The sequence below is a fragment of the Hydra vulgaris genome, chromosome 10 (assembly GCF_038396675.1).
Source record: "Hydra vulgaris chromosome 10, alternate assembly HydraT2T_AEP".
In the NCBI taxonomy this organism is placed as follows: Eukaryota; Metazoa; Cnidaria; class Hydrozoa; order Anthoathecata; family Hydridae; genus Hydra; species Hydra vulgaris.
The window spans coordinates 40,903,753-40,926,111 of record NC_088929.1 but is presented as its reverse complement, the minus strand read 5'-3'; the positions used below and the strand labels follow the sequence as shown (position 1 = coordinate 40,926,111).

Below are 22,359 nucleotides of genomic sequence, written 5' to 3'. Positions count from 1 at the left end.
CGTGCATTATAATGTTTTGAACGATTTTAGTTTACCCTTGACACCTAACGATATTGACAAACCCACATTTAAAAATAACACCATTTTACATTTAGCCAGTATGGACGTACCTACAAATTTAACTCGAGTAGACGAAAGTCTATCTTTTTCTGAAAACGCTTACGGTTTAAGAATGGAATCCAAACCAGCTATAAAAAAAATGTTGTGCGATATTCAAAACGACATGATTGCTAATCCTACAAGACCCATAAAATATTTTTATCTTGTTACAAAAAGTGTTGTCTTGTACGCTAATCATATCCCTTTACCAGGTGACACGTTTCCTTGCTATGACATATTAGATATGGAAAACATGAGTAGCGATCATTTGAATTTTATGTGGTCCTTTTATGCAACAGGTGGAAGTAAACTCTTTGGTACTATGACACCCCATGGCGGACAAGATGATTTTTTTATTAGAAACTTGGAACTTTATAATTCCAGATTAAATAGAGTGCTCTATTTTTCAGACTTTTTTTCAACTTATTATAATAAAGATGCTAAAATTTCATCATTAAAATATTTTAATCCAAAATTATTATTTGATCCTGACACTGAACTTAGATACAAAACAGCTGTAGTCAATATGCCCATGATCAAGTTTAGTTTAGATGCAAACAACAATGTACAACAAAATTTATTCAACGTCAATACCGCCCCATTTGCTAACAGAACCAACTATAACTTATTGTGGTATTATAAAAAAAGTAACGAATATGCAAGCAACCCTTCTTTTTTACAACCTATTCGATCTAGTTCGACTTCAACCGTACAAGAAATAGGTTTGTCTTATTTTGGTTTTTTTTCAAACAGAACATCTGCAACTGCCTACGTTCTAGAAGATTTTACCAAATTACTACAATATAATTATAATAGTAGTAGATCATTATACGACAACATATACAACTTATCCTTAAACACTCACACTAGTAAAAATTTTGTAATATATGCAAAACATCCGCTTTTAACCGCAACAGAAATAGCAGCTATTTCACCCGAAAGACAGATTATTCTAAACGGTGTAGAAGATACTTTTGTTCGTCCGTTTATTCACATCATGCTGACACCCAATTATAAAAACCCCTCATTATCTTCGGGAAGCTTACTTTCGGATACCAGACCGTTAACTGCCGATGATAATATTCTTAGTGTTGATTTAGATATTTATATTCATAACATATTACCTATTGCAGAAAGTCAAAAATCAAAAACAAAACACATTGTACCGTGGCAAATTGCTTTTTTTTTATTAAAAATATTAACCAACACCAATACAATACCTTTTGAAGGCAACCTATATAACGTAGAAACTAATCTAAACGATTTCAACATACCTTATAATGTCAATATTCATATTAACGCCTTATGGAAAATTTGGAATGATTACGTTGATACTAAAAACCCCGCTACGCCCGGAGTTTATACTACTGAAAAAATGGTACTACCACAATTTGCAGATATTATTAAAGCTGCTTTTGCAAGTATTCGCGCACAAACGGCGAGCAGATTACTCTATGTCACATCATCCGAGTTGGGAGCTGAACCTGTAGAATTATTAACAAGTTTTTATCAAATATGGTTTCCTCTTTCATCTAGATCATCTAGAAAATATTTTCGTTATACTTTGAAAAATATACCTTTAGCTTCTTTACCATTACCTTTTTTTAACGTCGATCAAGTCATATGGCCTGAAAGAGAATTAAAAATGATGGATGTTTTTACCGAAAGTTTAAACGTAACAAACAATTTACTCAATCTCAATTTAAACAACTTGACCTTTGCCGATCATACTTATGCAGGACCCGATTTTAACATGTTTAGTAAATATCTTACAAATATACCCAAAGGTATACCTTCATGTATTCCCCAACCTATTGACGGAGTATCCAATTATTATACTTTTTTTTCTTTACCCTCCTTCCAAAGAAAATTATTATCACCCATTAAATTGAGCGTATTCCTTAAGAGAAACATGTTAGGTTTTAAAATGAGTCATAATTCCTATTCAGATTATGATATCAATTATGTTTCCCCAACCGGAATTATTGGCGAACCCGAAATAAAACCGAATTATTGGCGAACCTTTCAAGTGTTACCTTCCAACTTACCTGATGACATTGTCAAAATGTGGACAGGCGATAACGCTTTAATTGCTAAATATAACGCAGAAACTTTTATTGAAGTTTTAATCTATTGCGAACAAACCAAACCTCTATTTTCAAATAGCATCAAAGTACCTCTTGTCACTACAACTAGTTTTGAAAGAGCGACAACACCGACTCATAAAACATGGTTAAATAGTGTCAAAGCTATATTACAAGGAAATAATCTAACAGAATTGGTATTTTATTGCACTTCGCTCACCGGTCAATTTATTTATCAAAAAAAGAGCGACGGTACGATTATACAAACTTGGACAGACAGTTTGCCTTTAAAAAATATCATTTTAAAAATGTATCAACCTGTTGGAAACAATCCTGTACCTTATACTTTACTTTTACAAAGAGATCAATACAGTTTAACTCAACAAATCAATCCCTTTGTTATGCAAGTCGATCAAAATATGACCAACGCCATGTCGCTAGATTTTAAAATTCAAAAAAAAAGACTCGCTTTCTTAAGATGTGCTCTAGTTCAAATTAGTAATTTTAATAACACTGTTTCCAACTTTCCTTCGACTACAGACACTTATATTTTTATCAAATGCGATCAAGCTATAAATTGTGGAATGTATATGAACAAAATTTATGTTCCCGGTATTGTTGCTTTTTTCAATTTAACAGACTACACCAATTCGACTCAAGTGACCACCAATATTGATTTTACAAAAAATCGTAATCCTTCTATTCAAGGACAATTATCCACCTTTGATATCAACGATGTAGACGACTGGAAACAATCAAGATGGTCGTTTCTTAATTCAAAATCTGAACCGCTCACCTTTAATAATCTTAGTTCTACCGTTTTTTTTAATCCTACGTTAAAGATTCAAATGGTTCCGTTTTACAATTAACTAGTTTGATTAGTATAAAATAATGTCTTTTATTTTTTATTATGATTAAGAAAATATAAAAAGAAAAAAAAGTTGTTATTTATTTTTTTCTCTTACCTATTTACATAAAAAAAAATGAGTCTCTTGTGCGCCAAAGGAAGATATCATAAAAATTTAGTCAATTTAGAAGAAAAAATGATGCAAGAATCAAAAGTTAATCCTAAAGAACAATTCACTCAAATTAAAAATCACATGCAACAATTACAAAATCAACTAACTCAATATTCCACCAAATCCGAATTGCAAAACATGAAATCTGAATTGGATGAAATTAAAAAAATCAAAAATAAAAAAGAAGAAATACCAGAAGAAAAACCTCCCAAGAATAGGAAAAAAAAGGAACAAATCAAATCCAAACCTAAAAAACGAAAATATTCAGAATCTGAAACCGAAAGTTCAGAAGAAGAAGAAGAACTTGTTGAAAAAAAACCTAAAAGCAAATCTAGTCCTTTACACATTTGTTCGCAATGTTTTCAAGAAGTCAATGCTGTTGACAAGATAAACGGTTTATGTAGAAACTGTATTATTCAACAAAGAGCCATATTATCAAGTCCACTCATGCAGAATAACAACGACAAAAAGAAAAAAAAATTGAATAAAAAAAGTCTAATTGAACTTGGTTACACTCGTGCTTTAAAAGACGTTAAAAATAAAAAAATACCATTTAAAAAAACTACTTCAGAATCAGAAGATGAATAAATAGGAAAAAAATGTTTTATTTCTTTTTTTTCAAAAAAAAATGGGTTCGTTAGCTAAATATGTGAGAGACGGTGACGGCAATCGTTATACACCCAATACAAACGGTCATATTACTATTGAAGATGTTTTGGCACAAGCAGACCACGAAAATCGTTTATTGCAAGAAGCAACAAGTGGTAATATTAGTGCTGAATATAAAGCGATATTAAATGAAAAATATCCTGGATTTCAAACAGCTCAAGCTCAAGATGAAGTCATTGCTGTTAATAATCAAAAATTTTCTTACGATCTTACTTCTGACATGGCTAATTTAATTTCTTTTACCACTATACTCAACGAATGGACATATCTACCCGATTATTATATAGATTTTGATTTATTTCTTTATAAAAATGTCAACACGCAAACAAGATTTACACCTACAACAGACGATGAATTAGTCAACAAAGTCTGTCTTTGCTACAACTTTATTCAAGCCTTATTTAAATGTTTAAAATTTTATCCCAACTATCAAATAAATAATACTACTTGTTCGAACAACGCTATCATTAATCGTTCTTATGATCGATTTAAAACAATGCTAGTTAAAAAAAGTTATACAAAAGCGTTTAGAGAGTCGTGGATTAATCCTAGTTTAGGTTTAACAGAAGAAACTGAAAATACAACCCCTATTACTTTTACTGAAACCAAAACGCTTATACAAGCTGCAGACCCTAATGGCCTCATTAGACCACTTACTGGAACACCAGCTCCAGTAGCTCCTGGTTATCAAACAGCGCTAAGAGATAGATATAATGCTTTTATGACTGCAGAAAAAGGTTGTAAATTTAGAGTACCTTTGAGTTTAATATGTGAAATTTTTCAAATGAAAGAATATTTTGGAAAAAATAAACAAGTAAGATTTGAGTTTTATATTGAAAACGATATGAATCAACTATTAGAATGGGTTAGACCTATTACAGACGCACAAGTAACAGCTCTTGCTAATGTAGGAGTAGCTATAAAAAACCCAATGATTTATTGCAATACCTATAGACTCAAACCTAGTTTACCCTTGGAAAAATCTTTATATCTCAACAGTAAAAAAGACGAAATGTATACTTTACTACGTATCGCTCACTACGAACAAGTTGTCACCAATGTAGAAAATGTGACGGAAGTCACTGTTAATTTGGGAAGTATAAAGACAGCAGATCTTGTACCTCACAGCATTATATTTTCTGTTACTTCAAAAAAAGAAAGCGATCATTTAAGCAAAAGTTGTTTTACACCCGTTGAAATGGCTTGCAACATGATTAAAAAAATCACCCTTTATAATTACAGAAGAACATATGTTAATTCAGCAGGTGATACTACTGAATACGATTTGACAAAGCAAGACGATCAATTGTTCCTTTGGAAAAGTTATGTTTCCTTGTTTAAAGGAAATACACCCTCTACTTTTAATATTAACAATATTGCAGATTTTTATACTGCAGACGATGATAGCTTTTTAAGAACTCCTAAACTCTATTTTAGTACTACTAACACTACAGAACCTTTAGTCATCGATAGCACTAGCGATTTTAATTTTATCAACGATAAACCTCCTGCTACTATTGCTGGAAATAATTCGTTTCAAATCAATGTGCAATTTACAGAACAATTTAAAGGTGTACTTGTTATATTTATGCAATATCAAGCTCAAGTTATAGAACAAGGTTCAGGAAACGACACTCAAGTCACCTATATTCCTACCAAATTTAAATCGTCTTAATTTGTTATGAAAAACATTTGTCATTTTATTAAACAAACCCTATTTGTATTTATTATTTTATAAGTAAACGGCTATTTATTTCTAAAAAATTTTTCTTAAATCTAGTTGTTTTTTTTTATTTGTCGCGTTCATGGCTCGCAGACGTACAAGAGGTCACCGTCGTCGACATCATAAAACTCGTAGAGGGAAAGGAAAATTTATTACCAAAGTGAAAAATTTTGCTAAACGCCTTTTGAAATCAAACGTAGGAGGTTACGCTTTGGATTATCTTCAAAAGCAACGCAATGCGTAAAATAGGGTGTTGCACCGCTTGTAAAATAAAAAAAAAATCATATAAAAAAAGAGGAAGAGGGAGAGTTTATTTACCTCCTTTAAAAGGAGCTGGTAGAAAGCGATTTAAAAGACAAAGAAAATACAAGACACTTTAAGAAAAATTAAAAATTTACCCTTGGTATGAGGCTTAAAAAAACAAATGCAAAAAACTAAATTTGATCATGTTAAAAAAACACGACTTTACAATATATAATTACTTTAACCGTCCTCAAACATGTCGTAATGCATAGAAAAAGAGGAAGAGGAAGAGTTTATTTACCTCCGTTAAAAGGCGCAGGTAGAAAACGATTAAGAAGACATTTAAGAAAACGCATGCGTGGTCGATTTCTTCCATTCTTAGGTCCATTGTTATTATCATCACTGATAGCGCGATAAAAAAATGTTTAAAAGAAGACATAAAAAAAGACATAATAAAAGACATAATAAAAGACATAGAACAAGACGAATGCGTGGAAAATTTCTTTTTGGACCTCTTTTAGGAATGGCATCTAAAGCCATTATACCAGCATTTGCTAGCGCTCTTCTACCTACCATTGGTAAAGCTGTTTTGGGTGGAGCTATCTCTGGTGGAATTTCTTACGGAATTAATAGAATTGGAAAATAATATTTTTATAATATATATATTTTTACACTTTGTTTTTTATTATTTTAGTACAAATATAAAATCCCAACAGTGTTCCAAGTAATATAAAAACTCCTAGTAACGCTCCAAATAAATATCCTCCTGCTACAATAACAATAAATAAACTCGAAAGTGTTATTATCGACGCTACTTTCCATGCATTAATACACTTCAAAATTTCGAATATGATTCCCATGCGAGTCGTGTGTACCACCATTATCTATCGGAGGATCTTGTTTATAAGGTCGAACTACTGCTACGGTCGTTGGAGTTTGAAATTGTTGTAACGGTTTGTTTTTTGATTCCATTCGTTATGAACCCATTTCATTTTTTTTCACGCTTTATATACATTTGGTCACGCTTCATTAAATTTTTTTTGTCACCTGATCTTTTTGCGCATGCGCCACCTTTTTTTTTTGAGACCGGGAAATTTTCATCACTTTCATTTCCTAAATTCTCAGAATTAGTCAGAATTGAAGGTTCATTTTTTTACAAGGACCGCGGTTTCAACGTTTCAACGGACCTCGGTTTTAACGTTTTATTTCAACTTTTTTTACACGGTCGGTGACACTGAATCTGAGTCTGACTCTTACAAGAATTGTAACTTACGTTATCATCATATATATATATACATATATATATATATATATATATATATATATATATATGTATATATATATATATATATATATATATATATATATATATATATATATATATATATATATATATATTGCCACTATTAATATATGATATTATAATAGTAGAAATATAATTTATATCCATATTAATAACTAATTAACAGATTAAAAAAAAAACACATTTGGAAAACATCAAGTTAAAACTTTTGTAATTCGTTTAAGTTGTTCCAAGAGAGTTAATTTATTATAGGGAGTTTATTTGTTTCGCCGACAGGGGTTAATTTATTTAAAGGGGAGTTAATCTATTTCGAAATAAATTAACTCCCCGGGTAATTTTTTACGCAACGAGAGTTAATTTATTATGGGGGTTATTTTATTTCATGACACCGGCCCTGTATATGCATATATATATATATATATATATATATATATATATATATATATATATATATATATATATATATATATATATATATATATATATATATATATATATATATATATATATATATATATATATATATATATATATATATATATATGTAATGTTAGTTTCAGCTTTTGTAATCTTTCCACATATGGTAAATGTTTTATCTCAGATATTATTTTTGCTACACGCCTTTGCACTTTCTCCATCATCACAATATCTTTTTTTAGGTGAGGAGACCAGACCTGTACTGCAAAATCTAGATGTGGACGAATGTATGCAAGGTACAGTGTTTTCCATAAAACTAGTTTGGGGCTACAAAAAGATTTCGGAGACGATTGAACATTTGATTCGCAATTGAGACAGCTGTTTCAACTTGAGTTTTGACCTTTAAGTCATTGGAAACGATAATCCCAAGGTCTCGTTCAACTATTGTTTCTTCCAGTGTACAACGAGTTCCATCTACCTGCACCATTGTGTAGGAGTATGTTGACTTGTTAGTGCATCCAACATGCATAACTCTGCATTTACTGATGTTAAAAGGCGTTAACCACTTGTGTGACCAGTCAACTATTTTATCTATGTCAGCTTGAAGAAGGTTGGCATCTTGCAGAGATTTGATGATTCCGATAATTTTACCATTACCGGCATAAAGTTTTGTGTGGTGTACAATAGTATCCGGCAAATCATTAATGAATAAAACAAATAGTAGTGGACCAAGGACCGAGTCCTGTGGCACACCGCTAGTCATAGCGACCCACTCAGATGTTATTCCGTCTAATACTACTCTCTGTTGCCGACCAGTTAACCAGTTCTTAACCCATTTAACCAGGGTGTTACTAATGCCATAGACATGCAGTTTGTGTAACAGGTGCCTGTGTGGAACTTTGTCAAATGCTTTGGCAAGGTCTGTATAAATGACATCAGCAGGAAACCCTAGGTGCATGCTTTGTGTAAGTATGTCATGTGATTCAAGAAGATTTGTGACACACCCAATCAAGAGAATTAAATGTCATTGTTATTGGAATCTTAGAAAACCAATTTTTTCTAAAATTAGTAATAAAAATGAATGCACATTTATACAATTTGATATTGATGATTTTTACCCCTCAATTACAGCAGAAATTTTCAAAAACATTGGCTTCCAAATTGAAATAAACATTAATTTAAAAATTGGTAATTTTCTTGACGTCACATTTAACCTCTCGGAAAATTCTTATAAGTCTTATAAAAAACCTAATGATGAATTATCGTATATTAATATAAATTCGAATCATCCCCCTTAAATCTTAAAACAAATTCCCATTTCAATTAACAATAGACTTAATCAAAACTCCTCTATTGAAAATATTTTTAACTCTTCCAAACGCGTGTATGAAGATGCTCTTAAAAAAAGCGGATTTAAAAATTTCGAGCTAAAATTTGAAACAAAAATTGCAAAAAGCAAAATAGAAATAGAAATATAATTTGGTTCAACCCTCTGTACAGCAAAAATGTTTCAACAAACACCGGAAAAGCGTTTTTAAAATTAGTTGACAAACATTTCCCTCCCTCTAATAAATTGCGCAAAATTTTTAACAGAAACACTATTAAACTAAGCTATAGCTGTACAAAAAATATTGAAAGAATTGAAGACATAAGATGAAGGCGTTATGTCGCACAAATACAAAATTCCACTTTTTTACACAAATAAAGGTGTTAAGTAACGCTCTTTCACATAAACATAATGACACCGCACAAAAATGTGCTAAAATACGATTTTCACAGTGGATGAAGGAGTTATGATACATATTAATTCACCCATAACACGATTTAACGCGGATGTAAGTGTTAAGGGTCTTTAATACATTCATCCATTAAAAACGCTTTTTTCAAATACAGATGAAAACGTTATGGGAAAATAACGCCTTCATCCATTGTGACAAAATCCTGCACACAAAAAAAACACAGGATGAACGAGTTATGCGACGCACATAACTCCTTTATCTATGCATATTTTTTCCTATTTTCAAACGTCTATGGTAGTTAGCGCGTCGCAGCGTGGTCATTACTGTCAAAACATAACAACGCAGAGGTTACGTTGTGGTTGTGTTCTTGTTCGTTTTGCGTTTTAAAACTAATTTTGAGTGTGTTAAAGTGACTTTTTCTTGTGAAAATTGAATATGAACAATCGAAGAGGTAAACGCTTGGTAGAAATGGTGCTCAATCAAAAATCTGTGGATGGTAATCAAAAGGAGCATGTGGCGAACACAGGTAAGATGATTTTAAACGATGAAAAATTCGATTCAACACTAGAGCTGGCTGTTCCGATTTGTTATTTTGCCATTGTTTTTTATAGACAATCAATCTGCGAATCTTTGTCTGCCAGAATCTGATATGACTTCCATAATTATTTACGAATCGCCTATTGATAATATATTTTTTTTATATTCAGCTGAATTATTTTAACCTTTCTACCATAATTTCTCAAAACATCTTGTTGCAGGAAAGATAATATAAAGAATATTTGCTAACACAAAAATACCGCCAAATCTACAAATAGATGAATTCTATTGGTTCACAAAATACGCTGGCTTATGAATTAAAGTTCCAGAATATTCCGAAGAAACTCTTTATAAAATTTCAATTACTTGCGTTTAAGTTATTGTTGTAATTTCTATAAAAAATATACTATCAAACAAACTTTTATAATAGTACTTTGGCGATTGATTGATAAAACTACTAATAAAATAGTTATATATATATTTATGACCATTCGTAAGTAATTTTTGTGTTTTCCTATAATTGCAAATAATGTAAAACTTGATATATACCGACATAATATAATCATCTTTTCTTTGCAGTTATTCAATCTGAAAACTTGTATTTACCTGAAGTTGTAGCTGAGACTATTACCGTTGAAAATCTACTTATTGGTGAGACGTTTTATCATATTCCGTTAATCCAGATATATGTTATGATTATTACGGTAAAGCTCAATATTCATTTTACATTACAGCTGGCATGAATACACATCTTCAATCATCTGGTAATGATGTATAGATACATTCATCAGCAATTGCTTCCAATGACTTGGTTACAGGTAATATATTTCAAAATGTATTGTTTATAAAAACATCACTATAATACAATGTAAATTGGATAGTAAAATAATGTTTTGTATAATAATATATTATATTATTTATAGGAAAGAGGAAGAAGAAATCCTTTACCCCGAAAGAGAAAACTTCAAAAAAGCGAAAATGTGAACCTGAGTCATGGAAAAAAAAAGGAAGCAGCATTAGCGAGAGAGAGAGTGCAGTCTTATAAAAGTCAGGGTACGAACAAAGAAATGCCTTCTAAAATGGTTAATGAGGGCATTCTGTGCAAAGAAAATTGTCGTTGGAATTGCAGCTCAAAGATCAGTGTAGAAGATAGAGCAAGTCTTTTAGAGACATTTCACAAATTGGATGTAAACGCAAAGAACGTCCTATTGTTTAAATGCATTACTAACACAGCCATTAAAAGAATGCAACAATTTGCAAAATCCTATAAAAATGCTTCTTATTTCTATAAAGTCTAAAAGTGGTGTGGAAATCCAGATATACAAGAAAGCTCTCTGCAGCCTCTACCAAACTGGAATAAAGAAAGTGGATATTATAAAAAGTAGGATTGATGATAGCGTTTCTGCTCCACCAAAAGACTTAAGAGGGAAGCATTCAAATAGACCCCACAAAATGCAAGATGATGTTCTTCAAAGAATCATTGCCCACATTAAAAAATTCCCAGTAGAGGAGTCACACTACTCTAGAAATAAAAACTTTTATAAAAAATATTTATCGCCTGTGCTCAATATTACTTTGTTGTACCAATCGTACATAGAAGAGTGTGAGAAAGAGGAGTTAAGCGAAATGTTTAAAATTAAAAAATGTACCTTCAAAAATGTGTTTGTTACACAATTTAATTACTCGTTCGGTTATCCAAAAAGCGACACCTGTAGCACATGCGATAAAAACGGAGATAATGTGCCTCACGAAGATAATGTGTCTGCACCAATAGCTGCTATGAAGACTGATCGAGAAAGGGCAAAAATCAATACATCGACTGCATTTGCTACTATTGACTTGCAGCAAACGATGCCACTCCCTAAAATAACAACAAATAAAGTGTTCTACCTGCGCCAGATGTGGTTTTACAACTTTGGGATTCATGTAGTGTCTATGAAAGGAGAGAGGGCAGTGTTCTGTAATTGGACGGAGGACATGGCTAACAGGGGAAGCTCTGAAATAGCTAGCTGCGTATTACGGTTTGCAGAGACATGCGAGGAGAAATATGATCATCTTGTTATTTGGTCAGACTCTTGTGCTGGCCAAAATAAAAATTTCAATATAATCACTTTATATCAATACCTTATTTTGAATAAGTATTTTAAAATAATTGACCACAAATTTCCTGAAGTCGGTCATACTTACATGGACTCAGACCGTGACTTCCGAAGGATTGAAAAAAAATTAAGAAAAGTAGATTCAATTTATACACCAGAACAGTATCGAGATGTGATTAGAAGTTCTGGAAAAAACAACAAAATCATAGACATGGCCCAACATTTCCGGAAATTTGATGAGTTGCCAGGAAAACTTAATATATTTAATAGGAAGAAGGATGAGCTAAACGAGCAAGTCAAATTTAGGGATAGAGTAAAATGGATAAGGGTGGAGGAATATGGCTCCTATCTATATAAAGAGTCTTATGACGAGAGTGTCCCTTTCAAAAAAGAGGACATTATAAAAAACAAAAGAGGGGGTGTACTCAATATTCCTCATATTAAAAGGCATAATGAAAAGTATGGAACAATATCTAAGGAGAAATTGAATGATTTATCCAAATTGGTAGAATTTGTTAAACCGTAGTATAGATATTTTTATAAACAGTTGTTTTGACCATTATCTTTTATAATGATAAGCGATAATCCTACCACTAGACATCGATTTATACTTTTTATTTATATTATATTTTGTTTATTGATTATATCATTATTGTTTTGATGTTCAGAAAGAGAATAAATAAATAAAGAATATGTCTTTTTGCTGAAATAAATACCTCCCAGTACATCATTTTATTATGTACATCAGTACATAATAAAAAATGCTTACAACTTACATGCTTACTTTATGTTTACAACAGATATAGGTAAGTTATAACAAGATAATCATGTATTAGGTTATATGATTGATATTAGTAGAATGTCCTGGAAAGATATAGACTGAGAACAAGCAATACACAGGTATTAACTTTTCATTAGAAAATAAAGTGGTTGGTAGTCCAGCGGTTACAGTCGGTGACTTCCAATCCGAAGGTCGTGGGTTCGAATCCCGTTGCCGACCATTTTCTTCTTTCACAACACGAGCATTTGCTTTCTGTGAAAGATGTCAAGAATGTATTTGTGTTCACTTCGGGTGAGCACAGATTCATTTTTATAAAAATAAAATAAGGGGTCTAATATAGTGAAATTATTGTGGTTATGTACGGTGTACATCAAAGTTTCACAGTAAAACAGAAGATTTATTTATTTAATATTACAACATACATATAGTCATGTGTATTTTATATTATCTTATGTGAATATTGTAATATTATTAGTGAAAAATGAACATAACACCTTCATCCACTTAATTGTATAGTAGTCAATGTGTTTTCTTATAGTGAATGAAGGCGTTATGTACAAATTTTCATGAAAAAAACATGTACAACACATTTTTTTCATGAAATCAAATATTACATACACAATCTTAAGTATTTAGTTACTATATCCCTTCATAAATATTAACATATCTTTGCTATATAAAAATATCTAGAACAATATGTGTTCAAAACTTTAACTCTTGATATCTCAGTTCCATATTGGTGTAACATAACACCTTCATCCACTTCAATTATAAAAGGCCATAATTTTGCATTGGTTAATAAAAATGAATTTCTCAAAGAAAAAAATACTTAAAATTGTAACTGCAAGCAAAAACTTGACTGCCCGATGAATGGCAAATGCTTATCAAAAAATATTATTTACAAATGCATTGTTTCCTAGCAAAACAACCCTGATAAACATTATATTGGCTTAACCGAGGGCAAATGGAAAAAACGTTATGCCAATCACAAACAATCTTTTAAACATAAAAAATACTGAAAAGAGACTATGCTGTCTAAATATATTTGGCAACTAAAAGAAAAAAATATTAATTTTAAATTAAACTGGTCTATCCTAAAAACTGCGCCTGCCTATATTAACATTTCCAAAAAATTTATACTATGTCTACAAGAAAAATTTGAAATTATTACTTATTTAGATCAAAAAAATTTACTGAATAAAAAATCAGAATTAATTTCTAAATGCAGACATGAAAATAAGTTATTTTTAAAAAATTATAAAAACAAATGACCAGTCCAAATTTATCCTAATTCTAAAGAATTCTTTTCATGATTTTTTAATTATCCTATGTAGTTGATGCAACTTCCTGGTTGCAAAATACTACAGTTATTACATAATTAACTATAACAATTCCCGACTTCCTGTGAAATAATTTTTTTATAATTTGAAAACTTTTTTGTGTCTAGACATTCTTCCTGATGAACCTACTGATGGTGAAACACAGTATTGAAGAAATCAAAAATTAGATAAGTGTTTTTACTAATTTATTTATATATATGTGTATGTATACGTATATATATGTATATATGTACATATATTGCATAAAAATATATCTATGTTGCAAATCTACATTACATATATAGCATAAAATATTTTTATTTTTATAAAGATATTATATTTCGCTTTATTTATCTTGATAATCTTATACTTTTATTGAAGCAAAATAGACCAGGTTAAAACAAAATAATAAAATTTTCATTTTCATTGGACTCAAAACTGGTGTTTGACATTGACACATTCTATTTAGCCATTGTTAAAATTTTTCAGTTTTAAAATGTAAAATCAACAAATGTTTTAAATTAAAGTTCTCACAAATCTCCCTTTGCTGCTTTAATAATGGCCATGTTAACTTGAACGTAATGAAAATCTTTTGAATCGCCTCCCTTATCTGGATGATGCAAAAGGCACATTTTTCTGTATGCTGTATTAATCTCGTGATTAGATGCTCTTACATTTAGATTAAAAAAACGAAATGCGTTTTCTAATGCTTCTTCTTGTGGCACTCCAAACAACCGTTGTGTCATACGGTCAGAAAGAGCTTTAGCAGCCGAGGCACTTATTATTCCACCAATTATACCACCAGCTATTGTGCCAACAGGACCAAGTAAAGTGCCGATTGCAGCTCCACTAATTCCTCCTACAACACCGGCAACAGTAGTGCAAAGTGAATCTACTATATTTTTACAGCACCGAGAACCAGATATTTCTCCGTTCCACCAGCGGAAAATAGATTTGACAACATCGTAGGCAAGCGTTACAGCTGCAAGAGTAGTTCTTACGACTTCTCCACCATATTTATTGACTAACCCAACAGCTTGATTCATTGACATTATAATGGCTTTGTCGGTTATCAAAGTTTCCATAAATGTCATTATTTCGTTTTGATATTTCATAGGTACAATTGTCCATGCTGTAGCAAAACCGATCAACCCGGCTTTTTCGATAGCACTTTTTTCGAAAAATGCTTTCATGTCAAAATTTTGAAAATCCTCAATATCTGTTGGATTCTCAGATATCTCAACCATATTTTCATAAACTTGACACATTTTGTTTTTAAAGCAAATATCTTTTTCTGCTTGTTTCGTATCTTCCGAAATGCGCTTTGCGTAACTTTTAAACAATTCCTTTTTATGCATTGAACATTTTAATGTTCGCCAGAGTGGAGATGAGCAATTTTGATATGTTTTTTCTTCCTCATCCAAATAATACATCACTCTTGAAAAGGTATCTGGATCATTTTCAAACTCATTTGCCAACAAGCAAACAATTTCGCTTTTCCAATCTTCAAGTGACATTAGCGTGTGTATTTCTTTTTTATGGTACTATATTTGTTTATTCAAAATACATATGGTGTTGATTATATATATATATATATATATATATATATATATATATATATATATATATATATATATATATATATATATATATATATATATATATATATATATATATGAATATATCTGAAATTTTATGTAACATCGTTAATATAATTTTTGAGAAAAAAAAAATATATACAAAATTCAATTTTGATAAATGTAATATTAAGCTAGCTTAAAATACAAGTTAAATCAATGCTGCGTTAACTAAAAATAAAACGCTGAGTCAACGTAAAATAACTTTGTCAACTTAAAATAAAACGTTGTGGCAACGTTGGCTTTTTGTTTTTGACTGCGTTGCATTTGTAACCAAAATGATAATTTGGTTACAAATGCGACGGATAAAATACCTTTTTCCATCGACGTTGTGTCAATGCAACTAGCAAAGCTGTTCTAACGTTTTACAAACGTATATTCGCAATTAGGCGATTAATACCAACGTAACTAAAAAACAGCTTTCACAGTCACATTCCAACGTTTGTAAAGACAATGCTAAACTGATTGTTTTTACGATCGTAACTAAACGTTGATCCAATGTATATAAACCTACATTGATTCAATATGTATGGATCAACGTTGACCAAATGTATACAAACCTACATTACGAGTACAAAAGTTTTAAAATTGAATAAAATCTTTGAGTGAATATCGAAACATCGAACAAGAAAATTAATCATAGTTATTCTACATAAAATTGATAAAAAGAGGAAAAAAAAAAGAAAAAGAATATATTAACAAAATTTAATTCCGATAAATTTTAAATGCAACTATAAGATGCAATGTTGAATCAACGCAAAATATATACACTTTCCCAACATAAAATAAAACGTTGTGCCAATGTTGGTTCTTTGGTGTTGGCGATGTTGCATTTGTAACCATAATGATATAAAAGCAACGTGGTCGACTGATGTAGCACAAACGCAGCTTACAACCTCGTTCTAACGTTTTACCAATATATGTGAACTAACTGGGTGAAATATATATATATATATATATATATATATATATATATATATATATATATATATATATATATATATATATATATTAATTATTTAAAAAATACAACTAAATTTTTGTAAAAAAGATAGGGCTAATCTTATTGGAGGAACATTTTTACACACAAAAAGACAACAATAAAAAAATCATAAGTGTGCACATATCAAAAAAGATAGAAAAGTTTAAAAAAAGTTCAATAATCTTATACAATACTTTATATATATACTATGCATCTATAAAACTATGTGATTAATGCCCAATAAACTTGGTATAAAAAAAAACTCGAAAATTTCAAAGAAACAAAAGTAGATAATAACTAGAATAAAAATTAAGATAAAAATTCTTGTTATGACTATAATAACAACAAAATTGTTGTTATGACAATAATAACAACAAATAATATCAACAGTAACTAAAATAAAAAACATTATTAAAAATAATGATATCAACATTAATATTAACAATAACTATAATAAAAAACATTATTAAAAACAATGATAACAACAATAATTGTTATATTATTAGCATTAATAACTAAAATAGTAATAATAGAAATAAAAATGGTTATAAACTAAAGAAGATCAAGAGAAGTAGGAAAAAAAAACACACAAGAAGAACAAGTAGTTCAAGATAAACAAGGAAAAAAAAGAAGAAATAGTAAAAAATTATAGTTTTTGTAAACAAAACAGCAAGCATCTAGAATAATAATATAGCATAAAAATGACAATAATAATTATTAACATAATAATATATTACAACAATGATGTAAATGATTTACTCATACACAAGTTTGATCAAAAAAATTACAATTGCAAATGTAAAGATATAAAATACAAAAATATGACATATAATCATAAAAAATATACATAAAAAGTAAATTTTAAAAAGCAAATCTCAATTTGTATAATAGCCCTAGTTTGTATAACAGTCCTAAAGAATAAAAAAAAAATTGTATAAAAGTCCTAATATAAATAAAAAGGATTGCAACATCAACAAAAAAGGAAGCTAGAGAAATAAAAATAGTATTAATTAACACTCGAAGTTGAGTTTAGGCTATTAAAAAACGTTTTGCGAACCTTTTTTTAAAAGAGACTTATTATTGACTTATATCCGTTCAAATGACTTGTTCATTGGTGATATCGATTGCTTTAAGCCAGGGACGTGATGGCCCAGTACGAGGGTACGAGGACTTGTACTGGGCCCTAATTGTGGCTCAGGAAACTGGGGACCCAAACAAAAAATTAGGCCCCCAATCCTCAAAAAGAAAAAATTTATTTTAGTTCTATAAGATTCTATCAGGGCATTTTTCACAACATTTTATTTAACTTTCTTTCACGTCGGTTTCTTTGTTTGTTTGTTTGGTGTCCGCGCAAAACAAACACTAGGTCAGCGGTAATATTAAAAGAAAAATACGCAAAACTTTAGTTTAGGGTAAATAAAGGAAATCGTTAAGAAAAGTAATAAATAACAAATAACAAACAAAACTTATAAAAAACAACAAACATTTAGCGTAAATAAATAAAAGCGCCGTTGAATAATAATAACAAAAAACGTTGTTGACCTGAAATTGATAGATTTTATACTGTAAAAAAGTAAGTAATACTTATAAATAGTAATTAAAAATAATAATTAAAGTTTTTAAAGTTAATAAGTAAAAATAAAAAATATCTTATCAACGTAGAAATATAAAGAAGAAAGCTAAATAAAAAAAAAGAAAGTTGGAAACTGAAGTCGATCGATTAGGTTGTCTTGCTCGAAAAAGAGAACGAAAATTTCAAGCTAGAGCAAATGAATCAGCTAAACCACGAGCATCCTTGCTAAAAAACGAAGAGAACAATATGTCAAGGCAAGGGCGGCTAAACAGAAGAAGGTTAAGGCAGACGTATTGCTAAACAAAAAGAATACCAAAAACAAGCATATGCAGTGATGAACGATTAAACGATGTCTCCTTTTTATGTGATAAAATTAACCATCCCATCAACAGAAAAAAAAGAAAATTGGTATTGAAAGGTTCAAAACAATAAATATATAAAATGCATGAATTTATTTGCTATGCATTGATAAATATGTTTAATATATGTTTGATAAATAAATTTTGTGTTTAAAGCATTTTTTTTAATACTTCATTCACTACTACTCAATATGCTCCAGTCCACTCCCCATCGGTCCAAGAAATTTATAAATAGTACTACTATTTATAAATCCCATGGACCGATAGTAGTTATAACTCAAACGAAAGAAACCAACACCCTATTATAGGACATATTTTTAATTTTATATTTATTTACGTTTTAGGTGAAATGAAGGGAAAATAAAAAGAAAAAAGGCAACATGGAAATACAAGTCTAGTGCTGAAAAAAAAGCTCAAAAACAACAACATGAATTGAAAGCAGATGGTAAAGATCCAAAATAATTAAAGTCAACGACAGGTCTCGCGTCAGTGCAAGTGCCACAAATACAAAGAAAAGCTGGGACATCCTTTGCAGCAACAGAGAATCTAGAATTAAACTAGAATTAAACATCAACATCCATTGTGAATATCACAAGTAATCCTATTATTAAAACAGAGCCAACAACAGCGATTAGTGACCAATCATCTGTACAAGAAACAGACAACAATTAAAATGCCATAATTGCAGCAGATAAAGTAGCAGAACTGCAATATTCAGAAACATTCAGAAACCAAAAAATTACTGAAACTGAGAGAGTGGCTGTAGAAATAGGTCATTATGAAATGCCTGAAACTGCTGCGGCAAACCTAACTCTAGCAAAAAAGATTATTCAAAAGCAACCAGACAATGTTGTAAATGCCAATGAAAATGATCCAGCTAAATTTCTAAAGCTGAAAAATGCAAAGATGATTGATAAAAAGCAGGAGAAACTACATCAATACCTAATACAAGTTATTGATGCTATTCGGTATTTGATTTGAGAGAATATTTCTTTACGTGGTAATGAGGAATCCAACTTTTACAATGACTCTGAAAAAAGTGAAGCCTTTCAATGTGATGCAGGTTAATTTCTAAATTTAATGAGTCGTTATGATGAGGTTCTGAATGAAAAACTTAAATAATTCAGTATTCTTTTCACTATCAGTTGATGGTAACACTGATATTACACTCTGTGAGCAAACTTTTATTGTATTACGTTATGTTAAGCTTGCTACAAAAGAGGCCGTTGTAAAGAAACATCTGGTTTCAATGGTTGAGACTGAAACAACAACTGGTGAAGGAATAAGTGAAAAAATTAAAGAAGGAATAAGTGAAAAAATCAAATCAAATAACGTAGATATTCAAAAGTGTTTGGGTATGTCTTTTGATCATGCGACCAGTATACACGGAACAAACAAAGAAATTACAACACATTTGAAGCAGTGTTCTCCTATGGCAATAAATATTTATTGTGGATCGCATGGAACATATCTGGTTATGAAAGCTTGAGCAAAAATCTTCTGTTGTTTCTGTTAACCTTTTTGAAACAGAAAACAAGGCCTGGGTATATGCAGAAGTTAACTTTTCTATACGAAAACTCAAGGAAACGAAATAAAATATTTGAGAAGTGCTAATCTCTTCTTGAGAATGTGAATCATTCTCTTAAACTGGCTGCTACTTACAGTGTTCGTATCAGTGCCTTACAAAATGTTATAGACCAACTGATGACACTTACCCTGCAATAATCTATCACCTTAAACAAATTTCAATTAACATGGAATTTAAAATGAGTATTCGAAGTACAGGGTCTTTTATCCCGATTTCAGTCATATGAAACAATTGTGACTTTATGTCTCTTCAAAGAAAGTTTTACTATCTTGGATCCCCTAAATAAAATTTGATTTTTTCATTGCTAAAATGTCTAACGGTGTATCACTGGAAAAGCTTAAAGTACTAAGGGACAGTGCTGGTCAAAATGCTATTTTATCTGCTGTTAAATTTGCAACTAAAGCTTAGCTTGAACAGCAAATATTTGTTGAGAGTTTCTGCAAAGATTTGCAGAAAAAAACGACTGGACTTCGATAAAACAGAAGATGAGCGGCTTACTCAGGCTAAATTTGAGTGGCTAGCAGAAGTGTTTTATACTGTAGTGGGTTCAGCAACTGCAGTTCTTGTAGACAAATTTTCTTCACAGCGGGAATTTTTAGAAAACGTAGACATCTTTTTATTGAAAAATATAAGTGAAGATATTAGTCATAATATTCATAATTCTAATTCACAAGAAAAAATTCAATCAGTGCTTGAAAAATTTAAAATTGGCTTGGTTTAAATGAATTCACTGCTGAAAAGGATGATTTTGTGGAGATCTACAGAATGGCTGCTGAGAAGGATAACAAAACTTTGCCTTCTTTCCTCACCATTTACAATTTTATGCTAAAGACTGTGTTAGATGATGTATTCCCTTCTGCTGCAGTTCTATACAAGATATTCAGTACAATTCCAACAAATTCAGCAGAGTGTGAGAGAGTTTTTAACAAACTGAAACTTGTAAAAACTCGTCTAGCAAATCGTTTGACATCAGAGCATGTTGGGAATTGTGTTTTCTTTTCAGTAGAACATGAGAAAATGTGAAGTTTGACGCATTCAGACATAATGAGAACTATGCTGATACAAATAAGTTACGTAATACTTTGTATCCATAAAAAACTTTTTTTGGTATAAATATAATTTTCCTTGATCGTTTTCTTGTCTCTCGTTAAAAGTACTTCTTTTAACGAGAGACAAGAAAACGATGAGACAAGAGACGGGCTCCTCTTCTGTAAATTCGTGCCTGCTTTTCCGGTGCCACCACGTCTTTGCTTTAAGCCATAAAATAAATGTTGAGCTATTGTTAATCTAATTTATAATAGTATATTTTAAGTTATTATAATTATTTAAATTAGATTATTAATTGTTATAAAAATATCAACATAAAAATAAATAAAAGTAATTTTAGTACTTAAGTTGCATCTTACAACTAATGTAAAGTACAATGCTAATTAAATAAAGAAAAAATTTCCCACTTAGTTTACCTTATATAAACATTATTTTAAAAAACTAGTTTTAATACTTTATAAATAGCAGGAGTAAAAACAAGAAAAAAGATTACGAAGCTTTTTATTTCAAATTTCATTACCAGCTTTTATTACCTGTATGTTAAATGTTAATTGCTACATGCTAATATCAACCCATTACTCGCACTTGTTGTTTTTAAATCTTATCATTGCTTAAATGTTGCGAAAAAAATTTATTGTTTTAAATTTAAAACTTTCCCACGGAATGTTTTTTAATTTAACGGCCTTTCCAATTATTACAATATAATCTTATTGTATTGATTCTTTTAGTTAAAAAAAAAATAATTTATCCAAAATGAACTAATTGTTTAGATTTGAGTAAATAACTCAACTAAAAGAATACCTTAACAATTGGTAATTATCATAAGGTATTAACAAAAATCAAAAAAACTCGAATATTAAACTTACTGATGCTTACTTACTCGATTAATAGAAGAATAAAAACACAAGAGTAATTTTAATGTGTCGTGACATTAAACGACAATTGAAAAAATGTAAACAACAACCGTGTTTCGCTAGATTGAATTACATTATAACTATTTTTACTGAAAAATCTAAGATTTTACAATTAACTGATATGGCATTTAGTTACAATCATTATTAGATATAACTGTTCAACAATATTTTTATTAAAGTATAACCATTTCATAAAACTTTTTCGAAAAACGTAGTCTTGGAAAGTG

General features: G+C 30.1%; 2 protein-coding genes and 1 long non-coding RNA gene across 4 annotated transcripts in view; 1 reads left to right on the top strand and 2 right to left on the bottom strand.

Moving 5' to 3' along the window:
* Nucleotides 1-12,620, top strand: part of LOC136086603 (uncharacterized) — a 115,279-nt gene extending 102,659 nt beyond the window's left edge. For both annotated transcript variants that reach the window (XM_065808829.1, XM_065808830.1), the window contains 2 exons: nt 10,413-10,651; nt 10,757-12,620. In XM_065808829.1, the coding sequence (XP_065664901.1) occupies nt 11,106-12,458 (1,353 nt within the window). In that variant the 5' untranslated portion in view covers nt 10,413-10,651; nt 10,757-11,105 and the 3' untranslated portion in view covers nt 12,459-12,620. The remainder of the gene's footprint in view (nt 1-10,412; nt 10,652-10,756) is intronic.
* Nucleotides 12,621-14,476: 1,856 nt separating this feature from the next.
* Nucleotides 14,477-15,600, bottom strand: LOC136085965 (uncharacterized). Its single transcript, XM_065808022.1, has one exon. It carries the CDS (start codon nt 15,547-15,549, stop codon nt 14,563-14,565), a length of 987 nt encoding a protein of 328 aa, XP_065664094.1. The 5' UTR covers nt 15,550-15,600; the 3' UTR covers nt 14,477-14,562.
* Nucleotides 15,601-16,360: 760 nt separating this feature from the next.
* On the bottom strand, nt 16,361-21,877 carry LOC136086602 (uncharacterized). The gene is made up of 2 exons (XR_010641462.1): nt 21,752-21,877; nt 16,361-16,600 (listed from the first exon to the last, which is right to left on the bottom strand). It is a non-coding gene; the product is annotated as an uncharacterized LOC136086602 (long non-coding RNA).
* Between the last annotated feature and the right edge of the window lie 482 nt (nt 21,878-22,359).

Excerpts from the sequence above, each read along its gene's own strand:
- LOC136085965 (XM_065808022.1), bottom strand. The coding sequence starts at position 15,549 with ATGTCACTTGAAGATTGGAAAAGCGAAATTGTTTGCTTGTTGGCAAAT.